Below are 23,674 nucleotides of genomic sequence, written 5' to 3' on the forward strand. Positions count from 1 at the left end.
CCCTGGTCACAGCCACTGCACACTGTGATGCTGACACTTCATGGAAAAGCTGCGGCTTCCTAACCATACTCTTACCAAGTGTGACGCCACCATTTTGGTATTAGCAAGAGATAGGGGGCTTGCTGAATGACAGGTGGGCCTGGCCCGGGGGTTTTGTTTATCCCAAGGCCTTCATCTGGGGGAGGGCACTTGTCTGCGAGAGGTCGGCTGCAGAGTTCATTTAGGCAGAAAACAGGACATGAACTCAAAACCCACACTGTGGATCTCCTGCTATATCCCGACTCTTGGAACACTCAGGGAGATGCGAGAAAGTCCTCAGACTCCAGTCCAGCCCGCTGGCCCAGCCCAGACTCCCCATTGGGCAGTTTCCTTTCAGAGTGGTATGATCTCATTCGGGGGGGGGGGGGTCTATCCTGAGCCACATAATACCAAGGCGTGTTATTATAGGATTCCACTGGAATTCTCTTCCTCCAACCTTTTCTGCTACAAGGGCTGAGGAATTTGACCTTTTTTTTTTTTTTTTTTTAAGGGAAAAAACCTCAGCACGATTTGCACAGGAGGAAGGTGGAAGCAGAAACACGGGAGGGTCTACCCCCTCAGCCAACTATGAAGAAACAAAACAGAAACACAGGGGGCTCCTCCACCCCCATGACAGGCGGGAGGATCTTGGCAGGGGTGACAGGGGGAGGGAGGGAACAGACGCGACCCTGGTGCTGGGACAGGGGACAACATGGCACGGCAGCTCTCAAACCCAGGAGGGAGAAAGCCAGTTCTAAAAGAAACCCAAAGTAAACACCCAGGCAGAAAGGCGAAAAAGGATAAACCAGCCCAAGCTTTTTAATACACGAGAGGTGAAGGAGGCTACTGGAACACCAATCCTTGAGGATGGGAATCCACAAAAGTCAAGAGATGCGAGTAGGCTTACAACTCAGGAGAGGCCCAGAGGGAGGGGACACGCTGGGGTCCTCCTGGGGGGAGCGTAAGGAGCAGCAGCAAGAACTAGTCCGGGTCTCCTAGGTCCAAGGGTCCTTCCGGAAGACGCGCCCCCCTCCTCTCCCCAGAAAGGGAGCAGAGACCTGGGGCTGGGGGCGGTCCCTGGTGGGGAGGCAGAAGCGGCCAGCAGCTGAGCTCCCCTGAGCTCCCCGGCGGCGGCGTGGGGCCGGCTCCGCGTTAGGGGGCGGTCGAGGCCTGCGGAGCGGCTGGGTGCTTTGTTACTGAGCAAATCTCCCAGGCACTGACTGCTGATGCATAGCTAACAGGGCGGCAGACATTGATTTATGTTCAACTTTCCATTTCATCAGCGAAGAGTTACGGCGCGACATGCGGAGTTCACGTTTTTCGGAGGGGCGGAGAGGAGGCTCGAGTGTGCAGACACAAACATGCCCGCCCGCGTGCACAGAGGCACACGCGCCAGTCAAGGCCGCAACTTTGCTTTCCCTTTCCGAAGGGAGGGCGAGGGGACCGGCAGCCTGGCACGTCAGGAGTAACCTTTTGTCCGCGGTTGCTAGGATCCCCGGCGCGGTCATCTGCCGCCGGGCAGACGTTAGGCACCAAGCTGGCTGCCGGGCGGGGCGGGAGCACAGCCTGACCTTTGTGGAGGTGGTGTTGGCAAGAAAAGGTTTTTTTCCTCCTCTCCTGCCCTGGCCTTTCCACCCAGGCCAGGCAATTATGCAGGGAGGCCTGTGTGTGGGTCCACGGTGGGGAGAGGGGGACAGCCCAGGTGACAGAGTTTCTGAGCAGCCAGGGGTTTATGAAGTCCTCTAAAGCACGTATGGCCCAGAGAGGGGAGGATGGTTCCCCAAGGACACACAGCCGTTCGGCAACACGGTCGGACTCAAATCAGGGCGTCCAACAGCCAGGGCAGGGGTCTTCAGACTTAAAGCTAGCTTCTAGCTTCTTCACAGGAGTCAGAGGAGTGGTGCTCTTGCTGCATAGCGCACCAAGTTGGCTTGGAACAGGTGGGGCTGGGGAGGGAGCAGCTCAGGGCCCAGCAGTTGGGGTGCCCCGCCTCCTCTCTAATCCTTCTCAGCGGGAGTGACCCTGCCTTCTGTCAGTCTGGAGGCAGACAACAGGGTGAGGGGCGGGGCGGAGGGGGTGCTTCTGTCCCCGGCAGGAACTGGTGCACTCACCCCTGACACAGCATCTCTGTCCTCCTCTCCCACAGACCAGCGCATCTATCAGACCCCCTCTGACCCCCTCTGGCCCACAGCAATGCAGACGTGGCAAGGGCCGAGGCCAGAGAATGGGGTCCAGAAAGGGAGGGGATTTGCTCCCCAGTGGACTGAGTGCTCATTCAAAACTCTAGAGCCTACCACCTGGTCCAGGCCTGTCTTCCCTGAGCAACTCTGGCCAACGTGGGCCTTGGTTTCTTCATCCAGAGTGGGAATGCTGTTAGCTGTCAAGCCTACCTCAAAGGGCCAAATGGAATCACATAAGGGGACCACTTTTCTCATCTAGAGAGCCTTCTACCGACAACTACAAGAGGGGGTCAAGATAGTTCCATTTTAGGACCTGAAAACACTGGCTGGGAGCCTCAAGGGGCAAAGGGGCAGCCACAGGACCATGTGTGGGGCCCCTGCCTTCTAAAGTGAAGGGTCTGATAGGAGGCGGCTGGCTGACAGCCTCTCGCTACCTCAGGCCAAGGTAGGCCAGGACCCACGGCATCCTCCCAGCTCTGCTTCCTCCCCACACCCATATCCAAGGGGCTGTTGGTTCAGGCCAGGGAGGTGCTCGGCACTGCACTCAGTCACCACTCCAGCCCAGGCCCTGGCCAACCCCCAGGGGACCACTGCCTGGACTCCACACTTCCACAATGGCCAACTTGCCACAAGCACAGCCGCTCCAGGCCACTGAGGGGTCTTCCTGGAACCGGGCCACTCCCCTTCTTAGGAATCTTCCACGGCTCCTCTGTCTTTAAGTTAACAGTCCTTTGAGCGTCTATCCAGGTCTCCTGCGTTTCCAAACTTGCCCTTTCATACTCATGTCCTGGCACACTGCCCCACCCCCTCACTGGCAACTGCCTCCTGCTCAGGCCTCCTATGTCAGCCCCTCAGGGGAAATTTCCCAGATGGACCCCAGGCTAGGCCAGCTGCTCCTTCACCTGCCCTCGTGGCACTGAAGCCTCAGTGTAATCACTCCCTGCCTCCACCAGACTGAGAGCCCCTTGAGGGCAGGTCCACGGCTGCCTCTTTCGTCCGCAAAGCTCACCAAGGGTGGGTGACTGCGAGGTCACTGTGCCCTTAGAGACCACGTCTGGCCAATGGGCTAAAGGATGATCAGCAAGTCTGCCAAGACTTACACGGTTTAGGTCCCGGCCTCAGATTCACCATCCATCAAATGGCGATCTAAACCCCCACCCATCGAGCCCTCCTGTGCAGCAAGCTTTGAAAACCACACAAACAGGGTGGTTTCTTTCTTTCCAAGCCTCCCCTAGTCCCGCCCTGGCCCTAGTCAGCAGAGAGGTCTTTCCTGCTGCTGCAGCTTTCTGGCAAGGAATGTCAGCTCACTGTGCTGCCGCCTGCTTCCCGCCAGAGAGGAAGGCAGGAAATGGACAGCACTCGGCCCAGCTCTTGGGAACTGCCTGAGCTCCTGCTGCCAGCCTGCTCTCATTTACTGGGCTTTGATCCTCCCTGGAAACACACCAGCCCAGCCCAAGGCGTTCAGTCCCCAGGGCTCTCTACTGAGCACTGAGTCTCTACTTGGTTACCACCAGTGCCAAGGAGCTCACTACTTTGTTAAATTGGCAGGTGGTAAAACGATCTTCCACACAAAGATTCAAATTGGCCTCCCTCTTCTTTCCTCTGAAGGACCTGAGATCTAAGGGCTGAAGCGCTGCAGAGGCAGATCTGAGCATCTTCTTCTTGTTCTAAGATTTATTCATTTAAGTAATCTCTACATCCAATGTGGGACTCGAACTCACAACCTCGAGATCAAGAGTTGCATGCTCTTCCAACTGAGCCAGCCAGGTGCCCCAGGTCTGAGAATCTTCTATATGGCTAAACTTCAGATACTTGGAGTCACTTGTCAGAGCCCTCCTGAGGCTGCTTCTCTCCCAGAGAAACCCCAGCTACTTCTGCAGGAAATGAGGAGAGAAGCGCTCCTATAGTCTCAACAGGAAAGGTCCAAGGTCACGTGTATCTGTTTCTTCCTCTTATTTTTGGATCATTTCTTAGGCTTCTGAGCTATACACTAGGGGAGCTTCTCCTCCCCTACCCCCACCCACAACTGATGGGGAGTGTTCTCTGGAGATAGACCTCAGAGGTGAGTGGACTCAGCTGGCAGGAATTAAGAACGCCTTAGAATGGGGGGGGGGGGGAACATGTCAACCCCTACTGTGCCCCCACTACAATGGAAAGTATCTGGGGATGCTCAGAACAGAACAGGCTGTGCTTTTGGCAAAGGGAACTGGCTCCCCCAGGACTGTCTTGTCCAGAGAAGGCTCGGTCTTTAGCCCTTTGACCTCTGTTGGGTCTCTGCAATACCAGTCTCCATCATTAATGTGGTCAACCCCCAAGTTCCTGCCCCTACAGAGCTGACAGAGCAGTACAGAGTTAACTGTTCTAGAACACAGACCTGGCCAAGGTATTATCCAGACCAGGGTTGCTCCAGTGGCTCCCACTACCCCCAGATGGAGCCCACAGTCTCTAAAAAGGTCCATGAAACACTGCCAGAAAACTCTCCAGTCCCCCTCTCCTAGTGAGCACCTACCTATCATCCACCTCACTCTACACACCGTCCCAGACCGTACTGCCTCCAGGAAGCTCTTGAGCAGGCTGGTCTCTCCATTCCTTGCTATAGGGCATGGGTTTACCCGTCAGTCTCTCTGGTAGGTTGGGTGCTTCTGGGGGCAGACTATGACTGGTCAGTTCTGGCCTAGAGTCCAGCCCCCTGCCCTCAGAGGTGGCTGACCACTATCGCTAACCACAGTCCCGCCTGCCTCTGAGCCTCCATCCTGTACCTATGAAGTAAAGCCTGGACTAGATCACGGATGGCAAATACACGGGTCATGTACTACCACTTACATCCCCATGTTCATGGCAGACATTGCCAGTCGGTATCTGCTGAGCCTGGACGTGGCTTCTGCATCATTCCCAGCACCCGTGTTCCAGCAAGACACCACTAACCAGTCAGAGCTGCTGTCTGAATAGAAACATTGCCTGCTTTTGAGACAAGATGGCTAGAGTTTCTCTTTCTCCCTCCATCATTTCCCTCCTTTTCCTTGGTCTCTATTGTCTCTTCTTCCTGTAGGCAATCAGACATGTATCTGACTGCCGTGGAAGAACACCAGGATCTGGAAGCAGCAAGCCCAGGTTTAGACCCTGATTGTAGCCCACAGCTGAGAACTCTGGGGAAGTCATTCACCTTTCCGAGTCTCACTTTCCCAATTAGCCCTGCCCCCTCTGCAGAAAGGCTACGATCAAAATGAAAGTAAGCTGGATGTCTAAAAACACTACATAACTGAAAACAATCACTGGAATTTAAAACAAAACAAGAACAAAAACAGCCTGTACTCAATGCTCCCGTCTTCATGACCCCTGCCCTCCTGCAACTCCCCAGCTCTGGACCTAGAAATCCTCATTGGACGGTACCTCCCTTAGAACCACCTTAGGGCCAAGGAGCTGGGGGCCCACCCAGACCAGCAGGCCTGGCCAAACCAAGCCGAGTCTGCCAGATGTGAAGACCAACTGACTTAAGCTGCATGGAAAAAAAAAAAAAAAAAAAAAAAAAGCCACTGCTTGATTATGTAAAATCCATCTGGATCCAAAGCAGAAAATCCAAGTTGGAAAGGCCCTCAGAGACCATCTGGTCCACCCAGCTTCATCTACTAGTGAGGAAACTGGGGCCCAGAGACGGGGAGCACCTCGCCCAACGTCACTCAGCAAGTATGTGGACAAGTGGGGGACCAGAACAGGTGTCCTGAGACAACAGTCCTTTGTATCCTTCCCCACTGCAGAATACCACCTCTGGACACTCCAAGCCTGGTCAGAATGAGGATCTAGACCTTTAGGGCTGGCTGGGCTCCACTGCTGGTAACATGAGCAACAGAAATAAACTCAGTTCAAACATCTCCTGGGTCCCTAGCGCATGCCAGACGCTCGCGATACCAAGATCAAGGCCGTCTTTTTACAAGGAAAGCACAGAACCAGAACACCCTTGGTAAGTTCTTCCATAACCCGAAGAAAACCAAAACAGTCCCCAATACTGTGAGGTATGGTCAGGTTGGGTCCCAGACCACCTCTCTGCCAGCCCTGAACTTGCTACCATAGACATCTCATGCCACAGGACCAGCGCACCGTCCACCTGAGAAACCTCAACACCAAATAAGAAAAAGCAAACAGATGGAACCTAGTATGTGGATGGCCAAGCCTTCCGACCCCTGGAGTAGCCTTGCAGCCTGGCAACCTAAGAAAGCCCCCCTGTGTTCGGAGGGGCTGGAACAGGGGTGGACAGCTGCTCCCTCCCACCTACCCGGAGGCCCCACGGGCTTCTATATTTAGCACCAACTAGGGGCAGAGTCCTGATCTGAAAACTGGGCTGGCCACCTTGGGACAGGATCTGGTCAAAGCTGGATCAGCCAACCCAGGCTGGCTCCTTGGGACAAAGCCCCCCTGCATCAGAGCTGCCTGCCCAGACCGTGGGCAAAGCAGGGGAAGAAGTGCAAATTGTTGGCAGCAGATAAAACCCGATACCATCTCGATTTCCCTTCTAATATCAGAGTGGCTGCCTGCAAGATGAGCAAGGGGCAGGGCCAGCAATCAATAGCTAATATTCGCATTGCGTCCTGGCCTACTCCGGAAATGGGCAGTCACCACTGCCTTCCAGAGAGATACCCTTTCCCCTCAGCAGTGACCTAGCCTGAGTACTTCAGCATCACAACCAGGAAGTGCCCGTCTGCTTTATCTTCCTCTGCCCGATTAAACATGATGCCCTCACCTGAGGGCAGGGAGAACAAAGCCGGCCAGAGCCACCCCAGAAGCAGACAGTCCGGGGCACACAGGTCCCTGCTCAATGCTGTCCCTCCGCCCGCCTCAGCCCCTGCCAACTCATCCTGATTAGGGATCAGAAAAGACCTCCAGTCGAGAGGATCCAAAAGCGACCTCTGTTTGATGGTGCCTGGAAGTGGCCAAATAAGGACAGGAATCAGTCTGGACTTTCTGACCACACACCCCTGAACGTCACAGGGGAGGGCCCAAGAAGTATGTCTGGAATTAGGCTTTAACCATGGACAATTATACCAAAGCAGGAAGTTAAGAGCTGCCCACATATCAGGCAAACTTTGCCTTGCCCCAGACTCAGGCCAAAATAGAAGCCAATGGCCTATTTAAAAAATACAGCTGGCTATTGTCCACTTCTTCCCACCACAGTGGCCTGCACTGGGCACTCAGATGCCAGCAGGCAGCCTCAACAGGCATGCACACAGGTGGAGCCTGGCGCCTGGGGCTCTGTCCACCAGACAGGAAAGTCACAAGTGCACTGTATCAAGGGTATCATGTGGGAGGATGTGTAAGCCTGGGAAAAGAGGTCCCCAAGCAGAACAGAACACCTGTAAGAAAGACCTCCAACTAGGGAGAGAACATCTGCCTGCAGTGACCAGGAAGAGGACTGTCCCTTGGCATGGATGACTGTAGTCCCTTGGGTTTCCCCTCTGGAGAAAGGGCAGCAGCCCACCTGGCTTCTTTCTTTCTTGGGTCCGCAGGTTTCTAAGCATTTGAACGTCTCATTCCAAAGTATGGCCCCTCTTCCTGATGCCTTACCCCCAGCCAAGCCCCAGGCGATGCCTGGTCTGGGCTAACCTGGAGTCTGCACACCCATTTCTGAGGCTGTACCAATTTCCACCCCAGGGCAAGGCTCCAGTTTGGGCAACATGCTAGGAATGTATATAGATGCATGTGTGACCATCCAAAGCCCTCAACCGCCATCCCGACATCCCTCACACCTCCCTCACCGCCATCTTGGTGGACAACCCACTATTGCCGTTTTATGGGCAACACCCAAATTTCGCTGATTCCCGTCCTGGCTGGTGAGCAGTACGTCCAAACCCTTCTTCTCTCCCGGGGGTCAAGAGCAACCGAAATGTGAAATCTTACAAAGCAGAAGTGGTTTGTCCAGGTCGTCTCCCACCCAGGGAGAAAGTCCCCTTAACATCTCTAAGAGGGGTTTGTCCCCCCTTTTGCTCAGATGCCTTCATAGCAGGAGGCTCCACTTGCAGCAGCCTGCGTCCCATCGCTAGATGCACAAGGTGTGAGATTCTGGCTTACACCAAGCAAAAGTCTCCTTGGACTTTGCCTCAGGGCTCCCAGCTTTGAATTCTTGGGCTTCACGGAGAGATCTCGGCCTTCTTTTCTATATGACAGCTCCTTCCATATTCTTCTCTGAAAGCGCTAGCCTTTCAAAGGGGTGGGGGACAAAGGCAGATTCTCAAATCCAGCCACAGACAGGTTTCAAAGAATGAAATGTTCCACTCAAGAGCTTCATCCAAGGGGCGCCTGGGTGGCTCAGTTGGTTAAGCGTCCGACGCTTGGTTTTAGCTCTCAGGTCTTGATCTCACGGTTGGTGGGTTCGAGCCCAGCACCGGGGTCTGTGCTGGCAGTGCGACGCCTGCTTGGGATTCTCTCTCTGCCCCTCCCCCATTTGCTCTCTCTCAAAATAAATAAATGAACAAACAAAAAAAGAGCTTAAAGCAGTTCCTTCCAGCCCTGCACGCCAGTACCTCTCCAAAACAGCATTCCCCGGCCTCAGCCTGGTTAAAATGGGATGAGTCTCCCACCAACGCCCCACTTCCTAGAGGCCTGCAGAGATAGAAGGAGGAGGAGGCAGAGAGGGGACGGCAGCCACACCCAGCCCCAACAGAAGATGGAGCCCCCAGAGGCCCACAAGGTGTATTCTGGGGAAGGCCTGGCTCTCACTCCACGTGGGACCTGCCCCTGCCTCTGGCGGGCGGAGTGCGGGCCCAGATGCTCGCGGGATGCCGCCTGTGATCGCACTCGGAAAAAATCAAGTGGTTAACCAGAGGGAAAGGATTCCGAGACCTGCCAGGATGGTGGGTTTTTTGTTTTTTTTTAGATTACGCCTAAGGTTTGTAGTTTGGACAGGCAAAGTAAACAATGACAATGACAGCAGCAACAAAACAGAAACAAAGAACAGTTTACTTGTTGTTTGTTTTTTTTTTTTAAAAAGGCTTTTGTTATAAAAGACAGCTCTCTGAGGACTTGGAAAGGGGGGGGAGGGGCCCACCCCCGCCTCCCCGACCAGGGGCGGGCTGTGTCGTGACTGCGAAGCCGTTGTGAAGAAAACAAGCTGGAGCAGAAGTGACACGGCGCGTGCAGAGGGGGTCGGCTCTTCATCTCTTTTCTCCCCTCCTCAGGGTTTGCAGGGGGTGGAGAAAGGGATGGGAAGGGTCTGAACCAGCACACAGCAACTGTATTTAGACCATGGCAAACTGAGCTACTACTTACTTCTCTCTCCCTCCCGCCCGCCCGCCCGGGGCCTGGCCAGGAGTGGAAGGAGCACAGGGCCGAGGGGGCCCAGCACGTACCTGAAAGAAACCTGGCGGGATGGGGCCTCCCGGCATCCCGTCGTTGGGGGGAATGTTGCCAAGCACGGGGCTCGGGGCGGCTGCTGCGCTCTGCGGAGACAAGGAGGTGGAGAGTTAGGAGGCTGTACCCACCGCAAGAGACCTGGAGCTCTGAGCCTCGTCCCACCGGGTTCTCCCGGTCTGCCCACGTCCTCCGCAGACCCTCCTCAAATACCACCTTCCCAGGCACGTCTTACTGGGCAAGTGACCAACTCTCTGAGCCTCTGTTTCCTCATCTCTAAAATGGGAGAACAAGGTCTCCCGCTTCGCGCACGCACTGCAGAACAGAACAGTAGTGGGTGGCCAACATACAGCAGCCGTTGTGAATGGAGGGGTGCCCTGCCTCACCCACTCGGCAGCTTTATGAAGCTCCCACAGGGCGGCTGAGGTGCTTTACAAATGTTTGTGCCCTCTCCAAGAGGCTGCATGCTGTACAGAGTAGACCAATAAAGACCCACAACTTAATGCATAAACACAAATCCCTGCTGGGAAATGTCCCTCGAAAGGTTGAAGGAGGGCAGGGGTGTTTTGGGCCTGGTCAGGGTCCTGGGTGCCACCGGAGAGGAGGTGGGTCCGCCCAATGCAGGGACTGGAGGCACTTTTCTTCTTAAATGCTGCTATTCGGGCATTTACCTGGTACATCTGCCTCAACAAATGCCTCCTGGGGGTGAACAGACGTCGTTCTCCCCAGCCTGGCCTCCTTCCAGACAATCTGTGTCCCACCTGCCACGTGGTCAGCATGTCTGAGCCTGGGCCCGCACGCGCCCAGGGTAAGTCACGGGCCTAGCACCCCACCTGGGCTGGTGCCCTGCATACTCCCCCACCGGCCCCCGCCCTGACCGACTCTAAACCTCCCAGGCACTTCCCCCCACCCCCGCAGGATGCCCACCTCCTACCTCAGTGTTGCCACACCCCACCCTCCCCGCCCGGGACTGAGAATTCGAGACTGAATCACTGTCTGTCTCCCAGAGGTCTGACTGGTTCTCTGGGACAAGAGTGAGCCCCTGGGGTCAGGAAACGGACCACCTCTTTCTCTCCTACAAATGCAGAATTCACTTCTTGCCTTTCCTCAGCCAGGAAACAGGAACCAGAGCGCCTAACTTCCAAGGATGATAGAAGGAAATGAGGTAATGTGCGATTCCCATGAACACACTACATGGCAGCAAGATGAACAGACACCCCTGAGAGAGCGCTGTTACCTCTACAAGCAACGGATGGCCGTGGCCAAGTCACTTGGCCTTCCCGCACTAGTTTCCTATAAAAAGTGGGGATCGCTGTTGTCCTGCCTGCTCATCGCGGGCGTGGAGGATTATGTGACAGGACGGGCCGTGTTCTGTAAACCGGGAAAGCCTGGTAATCTGGAAGCAAGGAGGGCTGAGTATGGGCATGCGCTGGGTGTCTTAACAGACCCGGGTGAAGAGACTGGGGGGTAACGGATGGGCTGGCTGTCCCGGCCCAACATTTCAAAATCATTCTGCCCACCGAAAAGCAACCCTCTCCATAATTACAGATCCTGCCAACCATCCTGTCGTGTGTTCCAAGCAGCCCCCAACATCACAAATTTGGTCTTCCCACTTTCCAGGTGTGAGCCCCACTCAGACAGAGGAGAGACCAGGCTGCCTCTGCCTAGCCCCCACCCCAGTATTATCTGGGTGAGGGCCACCTGGGGGAGTATGCCAGGCTATCCATTAGCTGCACTGTTTGTCTGTGGTTGGTGGTTCTGTGAAAATGCAACTTTTCAAGATTTACAGCCAACAATCATTCCCCGGGAGCAGGAGCAGAAAAGTTCAAAACAGGGGAAAAAAAAACAAACCTGAAACAAGGTAAACAGGCACCTACGTTTGCTTCAGGTTCTTTCAGAGACCAGCTTTACATTTAACTCTTTATTCCTTCAGGAACTTATTTTGATACAGAATATAGATTTTACTCCTCAGGCAGCTGCCTCGGTACAATTTCACCCCACTCATTCGAAATCAGGAGGCAAAATTCTTACAAAGGCTTGGGTCTGTTTCTGCATTTTACTTCTGTCCTACATCTTTTGTAAAAATATTTTTTGTTTATTTTTATTTTTAGAGAAAGAGAGGGGCGGGGGGCAGAAAGAGAGGGAGACACAGAATCCGAAGCAGGCTCCAGGCTCTGAGCTGTCAGCAGAGACAGAGCCCAACATGGGGCTTGAACCCACGAACAACGGGATCATGACCTGAGCTGAAGTCGGATGCTCAGCCAACTGAGCCACCCAGGTGCCCCAATTCTGTCCTACATCTTTAACACTTCATTGTAATAGCTGGGAGTTTCAGGGTGTATTTTACTTTTTCCTTCAATTCTTCAACGTAAGTTTTCTGGCTTATTTTCACCTAGCTATCCCTCCAAACACAGATCATTTATAAAAGTCACCCTCCTACCAAACCAAAAAAGTTCATATGGGGTGCCTGGGTAGCAACTTCAACTCAGGTCATGATCTCGCAGTTCGTGAGTTCGAGCCCCGCATCAGGCTCTCTGCTGTCAGCACAGAGCCCACTTCAGATCCTCTGTCTCCCTCTCTCCTAGCCCCTCTCTCCTGCTCTCTCTCGCCCTCTGAAAAATAAAACACTTAAAAAAAAAAAAAGTTCACATATATACACATGCACACAAATACACAAATCTACACGTACATATACACGTACAAATCTGAAGAAATGACCTGTTCCTCAGAGGCACCCTCCCAGGACACGGTCTTTCTCCAATTACTCGCATCTTGGTACAAGTCCAGCAGTTAACCAGGTGGGGGCAGAGGAGGGGGGTGGGGTGCGCAATGACAATAATCAGCAGGCAGGTGGGAGTAGGTGACACACTGGGAAAAACCAAAACCCTGCCTTGCTAAAGGCAACTAAACGTTTGGTTCAACAAATGTAGCACCGTCTTGTTTGTAGGATGAGGACAGGGATAACAGAGTTCCTAAATGGCAAGTGCTTGGTGGTGCGCATGGCAGGAGCCATTGGGCCCGATGCTAGAGACCGGCTGGGTGCTTTCCCCCCCTCCCCGTCTCTCCCTGAACCCCCAGGTGGCCTCTGAGGTAGACACAAGCACCCCAGAGACACAAATATCTGCATGGAAAGAAAGCAGGCTCGGGACAACCCTCTCCCATCCGTCCTTCTCGGTCCAGACCTACTCTTCTCCAGCTGTCAGCCCAGAACAAGGCTTCGCTTTTACAGAAAGATCTGGAAAGCCTCACCAACTTGATTTCTTTAAATTAGCATTTATCATTTAGTACCCAACACTTGCTTATAGCACACGGCCAAGGAAAAAGAAAATTAGCCACCGTTTCTTGCGGAAGAATGTCAAGAGCACTTCCCGCTCTCATTACACAGCCAAAGAAAACACAAGTTTTTAACGAGTCTAATATTATATAGAGGTATCATCATTTAACCAATTTAATTAACAAGCATTACACTGGGGTTTGCTACCTTGGTAGTTACAAACTGGGATCCCTGGTATTCTGCCTTATTTTTTTGGATCACTATCTTTTGAAATGGTCTGTAGATCTACTTTTATGGTAAAATGTTCACCTTCTTTGCTTTCTGTATATTAGGTTTTTCCTTAATGATACAGAAGAGCTCTTTTTGTTTTTTTTTTAAAGATATAAGGATATTTTGGGGCGCCTGGGTGGCGCAGTTGGTTAAGCGTCCGACTTCGGCCAGGTCACGATCTCGCGGTCCGTGAGTTCGAGCCCCGCGTCAGGCTCTGGGCTGATGGCTCAGAGCCTGGAGCCTGTTTCCGATTCTGTGTCTCCCTCTCTCTCTGCCCCTCCCCCGTTCATGCTCTGTCTCTCTCTGTCCCAAAAATAAATAAACGTTGAAAAAAATTAAAAAAAAAAGATATAAGGATATTTTATAATTAAAAAAAACACACACACACAACTTTTTAAAATGAAAATTTGAACCTGGGAGCATGACTTCCAAAGGTTCCCTCACTGGGAGATCTCATTTCCCTATAAAAATCAGAAGTGAGTCAATGGTTCTAGGAACTGGGGGTGGGTGGTCCGTGGTCCTTTGAATGTCAGGGCTGGGATAACCATGGTTCCAGAACATGGATGGTGCAATTCTCTGACATCTGGGGGGAAGACAGATTTTTTGCTCTCCTCCAATGAAAGGAAGGCCATGTGAACAAGGATTAAGGTGGCAGGACGCTGAGGAGACAACTTTTATCATTCAAAGCCTCGTTCAGCAGCAAAACTAAACAAAATAATTAACCTGAATTATGACAGCTGTTGTTATCCTTTGATTATGACACAAACACGTGCTCCTAACGGAAAACTTCCAAAAGGGCAGAAAAGCACGAAGCAGCGAATGAAAAGCAGCAACCTGTGTTGGAGGGCGACCAGGGGGTTAAGAAGTAACGGCTACTTACACAACCCAACCCCAGTGGACCCTTCCTTCCACCCCCACACCTGGCAGCAGGGGCTGTTTCACCCATCTCGAAGATGTGAGGCATACAGCAGGTGTTCAATAAATGATTATGACTTTTATTATTCAAAGACCTGCTCAAACCTGGCCATCTGGAGCCAGGCCTTTCCGGATTGCTAGGAATCGGCCTCTCCCTGTGGTTTCCAGCTTTGAGTTAGAGCTCCATTAAGGCACTCAGCAAAGCGTCTCATGTGAGTTTTCTCTAAAAACACAGAACCCAAACCGAAAGCCCCTGACATTCACGGAGGCCTACAGCTGCCAGGGCTGTGGTGGGTACAGGGGATGGAGCCCTCCCACCGGAGCAGGAGAGTAAAGAGCACTGGATTCTGGAGCCAGAGACCTCCCGGTGGGCTCGGCTCCTTGCCAGGAGCCTCAGTTTCCCCACGTGTCCAATGGAAGGGCTAGACACGATCTCCGAGGCCCTTCTTCCAGGCTGTTCTTCCCAGCCTGGTCCACACACCCAGAGGGCAGGGACTGGTAACAGCAGCTCCTGCTGCAGGGGGACAGTTCTCTTTCCAGAGACTGCGAATTTTAACTCCTCTCTGTTCACTACAGAACACTTAAGAGATCAAAGATTAAAAACCACCCAGAAACCTCTTTGTTATCAGAGCCCGCAGATAACAGCCGATGACATTTGAGCTCCCCCCGCCAGGCCCTCCTCACCAACATTTATCCATATATGCATACATACGTGGACTAAAAAAAGCAGAATCAAATCAGGCATGCAGTTTGGTAACTCATGCATTTTTTATAAAACTAACTTAAAATTCTTTTCTAAATAGAAAACAGGCCTTGCGCTGGGTGCCATGGCCCACTCCAGCCAGCTGCCTCCTCTGAGGCTCAGGGGTAGAGTCAACTTGGAAAGCTCAAGGTGCCTTCGGACAAGTGACCGAGGCCCCTCCAGCTCCCCTGCAAAGTAGCATACTTTTGCTCACGGCCTGGGAGCTTTCCAGGGAGGACCGATCCCACAGCCCTCTCCCCTGAAGAGTAGGGTTTCTTTATGATCCCGTGGTGGTTATACAGCCGCCAGGGCTCGCTCGGGGGTTCACTGCAGCGTCTCAGCCCGCCCATGTGCTCCAGACGCACGCCAGCTGGTCTCACACATGCCATTCTGACTACAGGCATCCCTCACTGTCAAATCTGGTTTCCAATAGTGACCACCTTTGCCAGTGCTGGGCATCCCCAATGCACCTTCAACTAACCCACTCAACAACCCTGGAGTACAAACAGACGTGGCAAGTCCCAGATGTGGTGCTAGGCCCTTTCCTCGCTCTGTTGCAAGAAGTCCCCTGTGGCTCCAGGAACAGCAGGGTCATTGCAAAGGAACCGAGGGACAAGCTCCCAGGAGCCTGCCACCTCTTAGCTCAAAGCATCTTGTGGTAGGTGACAAGCACTCATGCTTCCTTTCCAGAAGCGTGGGTCTGGGCAGGGGTGTTTCCTACTAGGTATTCCGACCGCACCCCGAGAACCCTAGTTATCCTCACTCCACAAACTAGCCTAGGACCATCCCAACCCCCAGCCATTGTTCACTCTTTTTTAAAAATGATCTTCTACACATGAAGCTCCTGGAAAACTGGATAAAAACAAATGCTCGGAATGAACCACGGGACTCCTGCCAGCGTGGCCACGCCTCCTGATTTACAGGGCTGCAAAACGGAACTTTGTTCTGCAAATGCCCTCCCTCCTCGCCCCACCCCAATACTCAGGCGTGTAGCAGCACAGGGCCCACATGCGAAACCACCGAGCACACCGAGCACAGCCTTTCTCCACTGAAACTCAACACAGGCCATGTGGCCAAGCACCCAGGATGCCACAGGGTGTGTGGCATGCGGCTGTGTGAACGCGGCCGGGAAACAGAGGTCACTCAGAGGAGTGAAGGCACCCATGCGCTGCCTACGTGAGAAGGGCAAGTGAGAAACGGAGGTCTCTGTGGGATGCTTGTGTCCAGGAGAGGGAGGGATGCCTGAGCGGGTACCATCAAGACAGAGGCTTCAGCAATCTGCACAAAATACTGGAGCGACCTGGGTCCCTCTGGGCTGAGTTTCCTCCAGGGGATGTTCATCTTAGCAGGACAGAAACCGAAGATGTAGATGAGGGAGTAGAGACAGTGTCATAACCCAGGCAGAAAGGCCGAGACAGCGAGAAGTGGGGTCAAAAGAGGGAGAAGTCCAGGAAGAGGGCCTCTTCGTCTTATGCACAGACTGGAGAAAAGAATCCGTCCTGGAGGACAGGGGCTTGAAGTCTGCAGCTTGGAGAAAACGCAGAGCTGTTGCTACGTGAAGAGACAGAAGCAGCTGGCATTAAAAATAGGTTCAGATGACACACGGGAGTGAGTGACACAGGATCCCTGCCTCCAAATAGCCAGTGGGCTGTCACGTGGAAGCAGGAGTGGACGTGCTCTCTTGGTGCCGCGGGATGGCTCTGGGCCCAGCAGTAGATGCTCTGAGCTACAAAAAGCTTCTCTAGATCCGAGCATCAGAAGTGAGCTGTCTCAGGAAGTGGTGACCTCTGTTAACTTGGGGTGGCTCACAGTTGGGACACAGCAAGACTGCACCACGGATCCAAATATGTGGGCTTGATCTCTGCTCTGCCAACTCAGAGCCATGCTGATGGTCTCAACCTCAGTTTCCCCTCTGTGAAAGGGAAGAACCCCATTAACTACCACTGCCCGGTGTGTCCTGGGGATTATTATGACAGAAGAACCCTGGGGTGAGCCTCTCGGGACCAGGGTTCCCCCTCTGGCTGTAAATCACCTGCTGTATCACAAGCCTTCCTGCCCCTGGCCTCTCTCTGCTCAGCTCCAAATGAGGCGGCTGAGGTCCTGTGGTTTCAACGATACGGTGGGCATCACACCGAGCTCTCAGCAGAGCAAACTGAAAAACAAGGTCATGTGTAGGCAGAAAAAGCCCCAACTTGCCACAGCCAGGCCATCGGGCCCAAGTGAGGGCAGTCCTGACGCCAGCGCTTCTTCCCAAGTCCCCTGGGGGAGGGAGCAAATGCAGGGATGCAGAGAGGGGGGGTATGGAAAGAAGCAGTTGCCTTTCATCCTGACCCCAGAGATCAGGAGAGGGGAGGGGTGGGCCTGACTCCTCACATCCCTGCGGAAGAGGTCGTTTCTGTTTACCAGTAAAGAAACGGAGGCGCAGAGAAGCACATTATCATGAGTGGCTCTAACTTTAGTCTCTCTGTCCCTCCACTCCCCAGTCTTGGGTCCAGAAACCCAGAAACTGGGTCTCCCCACCAACACTGCAATTCCCAGGGAGAGTTCTGTGTGCTCTTTGACGCTTGTGGAAAGAAACAACAGACAGATCATCACAAACGTGAGGGCAGCACAGTGAGGTTCTCTGTGTTTGGGATCATCCGTATGTTCTGCTCTTCTCCCTAAGCAGAGGGACTTAACCCTGCTCCTTCCAGCGAACAGGTGACTAGCCTGGCCTTCAGCAAGGGGTGTGGTGGTGGTGCGTGTGTGAGTGTCTGTGCAGGATCGCACGAACTCGCTGAAGACTCTGCTGGATGTGACTGGCAAATTACCCTGAGAAGAGAAGGAGAAACAAGGTAGGTGGGAGCTTAAACAGGTTACGAGTGCTTTACACACGTCAGACGCACTCAGCAAACACTGGCTCCTGGGGCCGCTGGGACGCGCCGTGCCCGCCAGGGCGGCAGATGACAGCGCGCGGCCCTGCCCTCAAGGTCTGGAGGATGAAATGAGCCGCGGTGACAGAGAACTGAGGGGTGTGGGAAGGTGCTCCAGGCGGGCGCTGCGAGGCAGGGATTAGGGGGATCAGGGAGGCTTTATGGAAGAGGTGGCACTCAAGCCAGGGCCTTAAAGGACGGCGGGACTCGAAGATGCGGGTGGTGATATGGGGTGAGAGATTAGTGCTGTCATCTCAAGTCTCCCGGGGAGGCAGGCCTCTGACAGCCTCTCCTTCAGAGTGCAGAGCCTGCCAGGCCTCCACCTTCTCAGAGCTCCATGCCAGCCCAGTTTCTGGGGTGGGGTCGGGGGGAGGGGGGCCTGGGGCTTACTCACTTCCCCTCCTCAACAGGGGGCTCTTCCGCAGGAGGGAAGTCAGCCGCCCACTAGGGCTGAGAAGGCTGCCGCTGCTGGCTGAGCTCACCTGCTGGCTAAGCTCACCGGGCTACGCTGGGCACAGCTTACCAGTTTCTCCCCTGGGAGCCCCCAACAACCCAGTAGGGACTCCAGATGAGGACGTCAAGGGATCTGACCAGGGTCACACAGCTCGGATGGGCAGAACTGGAAGTCAAGCCAGATGTGCTAAAACCAGGGCCTGTTCTCAGCCACGTCACAGCTTCTCTGGTCTCCGTTTTGAAGCAGATGCTTCAAGACGGCCCCCCCGGGAACAGAGAGGTCCGGGTTCGAGGCCCAGCCCTTCCACTCTCCAGGAGTCGAGGTACTGGGCACCCTGCTTTACCTTTCAGAGCCCAGTCATCTGTAAAGGAAGGAGCCCTCCATCCTCTGCAGAGGTGTGGGGAACTTTAAACACGACTCTCAGGCAACGGGTTCAGCCTGAGACAGGTGCTCCGCAAACAGAAGCCCCTGAGCCGGAGACACAGCACCAGGCAGACAACAGACATGTTTAGTTTCCATGAGTCCATGAACGCAGAGCACACGGAAGGAAAGGGAGTCAGGAGTGTCGGGAGACATCGTCTACCACTCAACAGAAGCCACTCTTCTGGAGAGTGGCCTCGCCCTACCCCACGTTAGAAAAATCTGATTTCATTTTTTAAGAACGAAACAAAGGCATGCCAGTCAGAACGTTTCCAAAAGGAAAACTGGCTTCCTTCCCTGTGCTGAGAAGGCCACGGCCACCATCCCACTGGGCCTTGCCCATGCATCCCAGGGAGCACCCAGCTTCTTCTGGGAATTGGATCAAAGGGTACCGTTTGTGTATGAGGTGGAGCCCCACATAATTAATACCTGGTTACACCGTGGAGGCCAGCCAGGGCACCCTCCTCCATGTGCAAACACCTCCCCGGCTGGGCCGCACGGCACAGGGCACGGGTGCCTAGGCGTGTACACGCAAGACAAGGGAGATTAAGGGCTAGAGGTGCCCCCGCAAATGAACAGCACAGAGTGGATCAACAGCACGCTATTTGCACAGCGCCGATTTTCTTCTTAAAGAGAGATGAGCTTCGCGGCCCCAGTTTACACCATTAGCCGTGCCCCACCCACTCCCCCCCTCCACACACACAGTCTTAAAGGAGCTACTTACAACCGCAAACATGTCATAGTAGGCCAGTGACAGCTCCTTAACAAGAACACTGGCAGTTGCCTCTGCAAAGCGGAAAATTCCCTGGCGTGGACCCACACACACGCTCAGTTCCAATGACAACTTAATCCTGCCAGGACTGAGGTGTGCAGGGAACAAAAAAAAAAAAAAAAAAAAAAAAAAAAAAACCCGCCTGCTTCTAGAAACTTTTAGGTTTAAAAGAAATCATTAAAGGCATGACCCTCAGAACACACCTCTCGGAAACGGGAGCCCACACTTTGTTCAGCTGGCACCGAATTTAGTGGGGACAGAGTCACTTGCCCTCGGCTCCTCCTCTGCTGTGACAGGACGACTGTGCAATCTGCAAAGTTCACTGGGGTCCCCTGTATCAAGTCCAGAGAAGCTGACACTTGGCTGGGAAGGGTGTGTACAGGAAGGGGCCAGGAGGGAAGCCACTGAGTAGCCCACCACTGTGGTTTGCACGGCTGGCGCACGGGCTCAGAGCTGAGCAGATGCCACCTAAGCCTTTAAAGCATGCACTAATTGCGCTAATTTAGCTAACAGTCTCTGTCCCGTCCCCCACCCCAGTCAACCAGCATCCTCTGCTACTGCTGGAGAGATGCAAGCTGTTGGCTTTAGTGTTATTTTGTCAGCCATTAAACGATTCATCGGAGTCATTAATTGATTTATTACTGCTGCCTGCTCAGAGGGTTTAGCAAATAAAGAATGATGTAGGTCACAACTCAAAGGAAATTGGACCAAACACCACCACGAGAAGCTGGGCACTTAGAGAGTCTGCCACTGTCCACTCGGGCACCCCTCCACACACAGCTGTCAGAGGGGGGACAGCACAGCTGGCTCTCCTGCCTGAAATCCAGGTGCCAGGCTGCCTCCTGCTCAGGCGCTGGTGATGCCAAAGACGTAGAAGGCCGAGAACCTTGTCCAGAGGCCCCTGGCAGCTGGCTCCCAGAAGCCTGCCAGGCACGATCACCGGCAACTGAGTACAAGGGGGAGAGAATCCTACACTGGCCCCTAACCAGTGGGTGCTGGCTGGCAACGGCTGGGCCTACGTCTCAGCCCTCCAGGGCACAGGGGAAGCCAGGGCTCTACTCCTCTGGAGGTGACATGCTCCAGCCACACTCCCTCCCTCCCTGCAGTGCCCGCAAGACTGAGGGAACAGCAACAGCTGATGGTAACAGGTGCCTCCTGATGCCTGGCCCTTCAGGATTATCTCTGACCCTCTCGACAGTTCTAGGAGGTAGGTGGCATTACCATCCCTGTGCTGGAGGAGAAAACAAGTTCAGAGAGCTGACCTGCTGTACTTACACAGCAGGCCAGGGAGCCGTTCGAATCCTGGGATTCGAACCCAGGTCCACCTGACTTCAAAGTCCACCTTTCCTCCCCTCTACCACACTCTTTGGCTGATACAGCTCAACCTCAACAATGACCTCGACAAAAACTAGCTGGGTGAACAGGAGGCAGGGCAGCCCTGTCTCGGAGCCCCAGGTGTCTCATTTATAAACCGACAAAGTTAAGGTGGGTGAGTCCGGAGGACCCAAAGAGGAGAGGGAAACTGCAGGACTCAGGTCCTTCTACCGGCCTGGCAGTGCCGGCCCGTGAGATGCTGATGGCTGGGCCATGCTGGCAACAGAGGCCACACGGCCCAGCGCCCCCTTGCTGCTGTAGAACGGTCCTCATGCTGGGAGCCAGCTGTCCCCTGGCTTCCCCTGCCACCCCACCTGCCCCTCAAGCCCCGGCCTAAATGCAGCAGGCCCAGGAAGGCTTCCTAGGACCAGGCCAGGTATCCAGTGGTATGCAATGAATGTTGCTGCACTAGATCAGCCCAGAGAGAAGGAACTCTCATCCTGCCTTGCTCCCAACTCCTGGGGTTGTGAGCAAACATGAGAGAGCGGTGTTGAGGTGAGGAAACTAGAACGGTCATTTTACAGAAATGTTAACACTTCCAACAGGAGGGTTTATAGGTTCACAGATTCTGTGTGTGTGTCTCTGTCCCTAAAGCAGGAAAGGTAATAGCTCTGATATCCTGTGTCCCCAAGGAACCAAACACAGCCAGTCTGGTTGACTCGAGCTCTGTGATTACAGGAATCAGCCCCTCAAAGCCACATCACACCCCCACCCTGCTCAGTGGCACTGCAGGACAGAGCCCGCCCCAGCAAGCCTTCAGAGGCCCCCAGGGGGGACTGTTTACTTTGCTTCAAGAGTGATGCAGAGGGGCCGAAGAGGTAGATCAGGTGTATACCAAGAGCTGACCTGCTTCAGTCCCTGACACAGCCCCAGCCCCCACACCTAGGTCTGTGGCCTGCCGAGGACCAGGGAGTATTATGGCACAAGGCAGGGCGGCCTCTTTGGAGCTCCCCCACAAAGACATCTACAGATATTTCTTGGGTGTCTAGCAGGGGTACAAGACAGGGCTTTCTTGCTAGTATCGCCCCACCCAGAGCATCCCAGAACACGTATCCTTTGGGATCCTAGTGGGGAAACCTGCTAATGGGGTGGGGCCAGGAGCCTGGCCTGGAAGGACCAGTGATGACCTAACTGGTCAAAGGCTTCTGGGAGATAGGGAGAGTTTATCTACTGAGAACTCTGACCCAAACGTGGCTTCTGAAACAGACCCAGGATTTCCCGTAGAGGTGGTCCGTCCCCTACTCCATACGGCATTGAAGCACAAAGGAAGGTCTTTATAGAGACGTTCATCCGGGTCCAACAAATGAGATGCTTTTAGTCCCATGGAGAAAGAATAACCTATTATTACATGCACATATTTAGTACTCCAGCTAACAAAAGCCTTCCTTTCACCCATGTTTACTTGATGAACATGCCCAAGCATCCTCTACACAGGCCGGTCCACCCCTCTGGAACACTCCTCCGCGCTCTCTCCGTGGGTGATACCTCTTCGTCCTCTATGTGTTCTTCATCGCAGCACTTGTCACATTGGACTGTTAATTCCTTATTCAAGGAGCCAGCTGTCTTCCCAGGGACAGGGGCAGGAAGGGTGTACATAGCACAGAGAAGGTGCTGGCTCAGTAAATATTTTTTGGATGGGTAAAGTCCTTGTAGAAATCCTGCTTTTCAAGAATAGTCACCATGTCTACAAGTAAAATTCTAGGACTCGCTAACTCAGTCACGTACTTACCATTTGGCTACATCCATACAACTATTCTGTCCCCTCTAAACAACAACGTAACAACACATACACCACCACCACCACCACCACCACCACCCCCAGGCTAGTTTTAGGACACACTGTTCCCTCTGGCTGTAAAACCCAAGCTTTGGGTATTCAGAAAACCTGGGTGCTGGTGTTGCTTGGTCCTTGCTGGCAAACGACTTGGGCAGGTCACTTCTCATAGAGGTACTGGTCAGGTCAGTAAAATGGAATCGTCTTTATACCTCTCCCTCCCAAGACAGCTATGAATTAGCTAAAGCTAACATCTGGGCAAAGCACTGGTAGTTGTGGGGCAATGACAGAGAGCAGGGTTGCCTCAGGGAGCTAAATCCCCCTCGCGTTCCTACTTTGGAAGAAGTGGAGACTGGGCCCAGTAGGCTGGGTGCAGTGAGTGGATTCGAGTAGTCTTAATGAGTTGCTAAGATCTGGCTGCTTCTATCAGCCCTCTCAGCCCAGCCTCCCTTGCACCTCCAAAGCAAAGCCTGTTGGTTATTCTCAGATAGGCTGGATGCCCTGGTCCTCCACCTCACTGAAGACAGATGTCTGCTCCACTGACCAAGAAGCCACTTTTTCCACAGGCTTCTTGACAGGGTTGAGAGAACCTGCCTTTGGAGCTTAGGGACAGCAAAGGTGGGAAGAGCCCCTCCTTGGCCTAGTCCGGAGACCAAGGAGGACAGCAAGGCAGAGGTCCCAACCTGAGACATCGTTCTCCGTGTCCCACAGACAGGAATCCTCTGCCAATCTGAGGATGCCCGTCGCAGCCGAACCCTCCAAACCACGGGTTTCTAAAAGACACGGTTCCCGCCATCAGAGACGAGCCACAGAGCAAGCCCTGAGCTCACTCAGGAGGAATGCGTCCTCCTCCTCCCTGATTCAGTCCCTCACTTAACATGAAATGAGAACTTGAGAAGGGCAGAGAGGAGAACGAGGGCAGACGCCAGGCTCTCCGAGCCCACAGGGACCTCTGGTTGTACCCCTGTTCTGCTCCTTCCCTGTGCTTACCATGCCCTGGGAATGGCTCCAGCCGCTTACCAACCAGATCTCAGGTCCTCCACTCCTAGGGACACTTTCTCTCCCAGACAAGCTCCCTATCACCTTCCATTTATCTACCTATAGGTGGAGTAGGTTCATGAGCTAGAACTCAATATTGGAAGATACCAGTTTCCACCTGCAACTGTCTCGCAAGGCATCCAATGGAACGTTCGAGGACAATGAACTCCTAACCAAGGACTGCTGTGGTAAA

At 53.7% G+C, this 23,674-nt stretch overlaps 1 protein-coding gene across 5 annotated transcripts in view; it reads right to left on the bottom strand.

Moving 5' to 3' along the window:
- Positions 1–23,674, bottom strand: part of SSBP3 (single stranded DNA binding protein 3) — a 164,037-nt gene that overhangs the window by 38,938 nt on the left and 101,425 nt on the right. For all 5 annotated transcript variants that reach the window (XM_043575067.1, XM_043575065.1, XM_043575068.1 and 2 more), the window contains one exon: positions 9,536–9,625. In XM_043575067.1, the coding sequence (XP_043431002.1) occupies positions 9,536–9,625 (90 nt within the window). The remainder of the gene's footprint in view (positions 1–9,535; positions 9,626–23,674) is intronic.

The sequence above is a fragment of the Prionailurus bengalensis genome, chromosome C1, assembly GCF_016509475.1.
Source record: "Prionailurus bengalensis isolate Pbe53 chromosome C1, Fcat_Pben_1.1_paternal_pri, whole genome shotgun sequence".
Taxonomy (NCBI): Eukaryota; Metazoa; Chordata; class Mammalia; order Carnivora; family Felidae; genus Prionailurus; species Prionailurus bengalensis.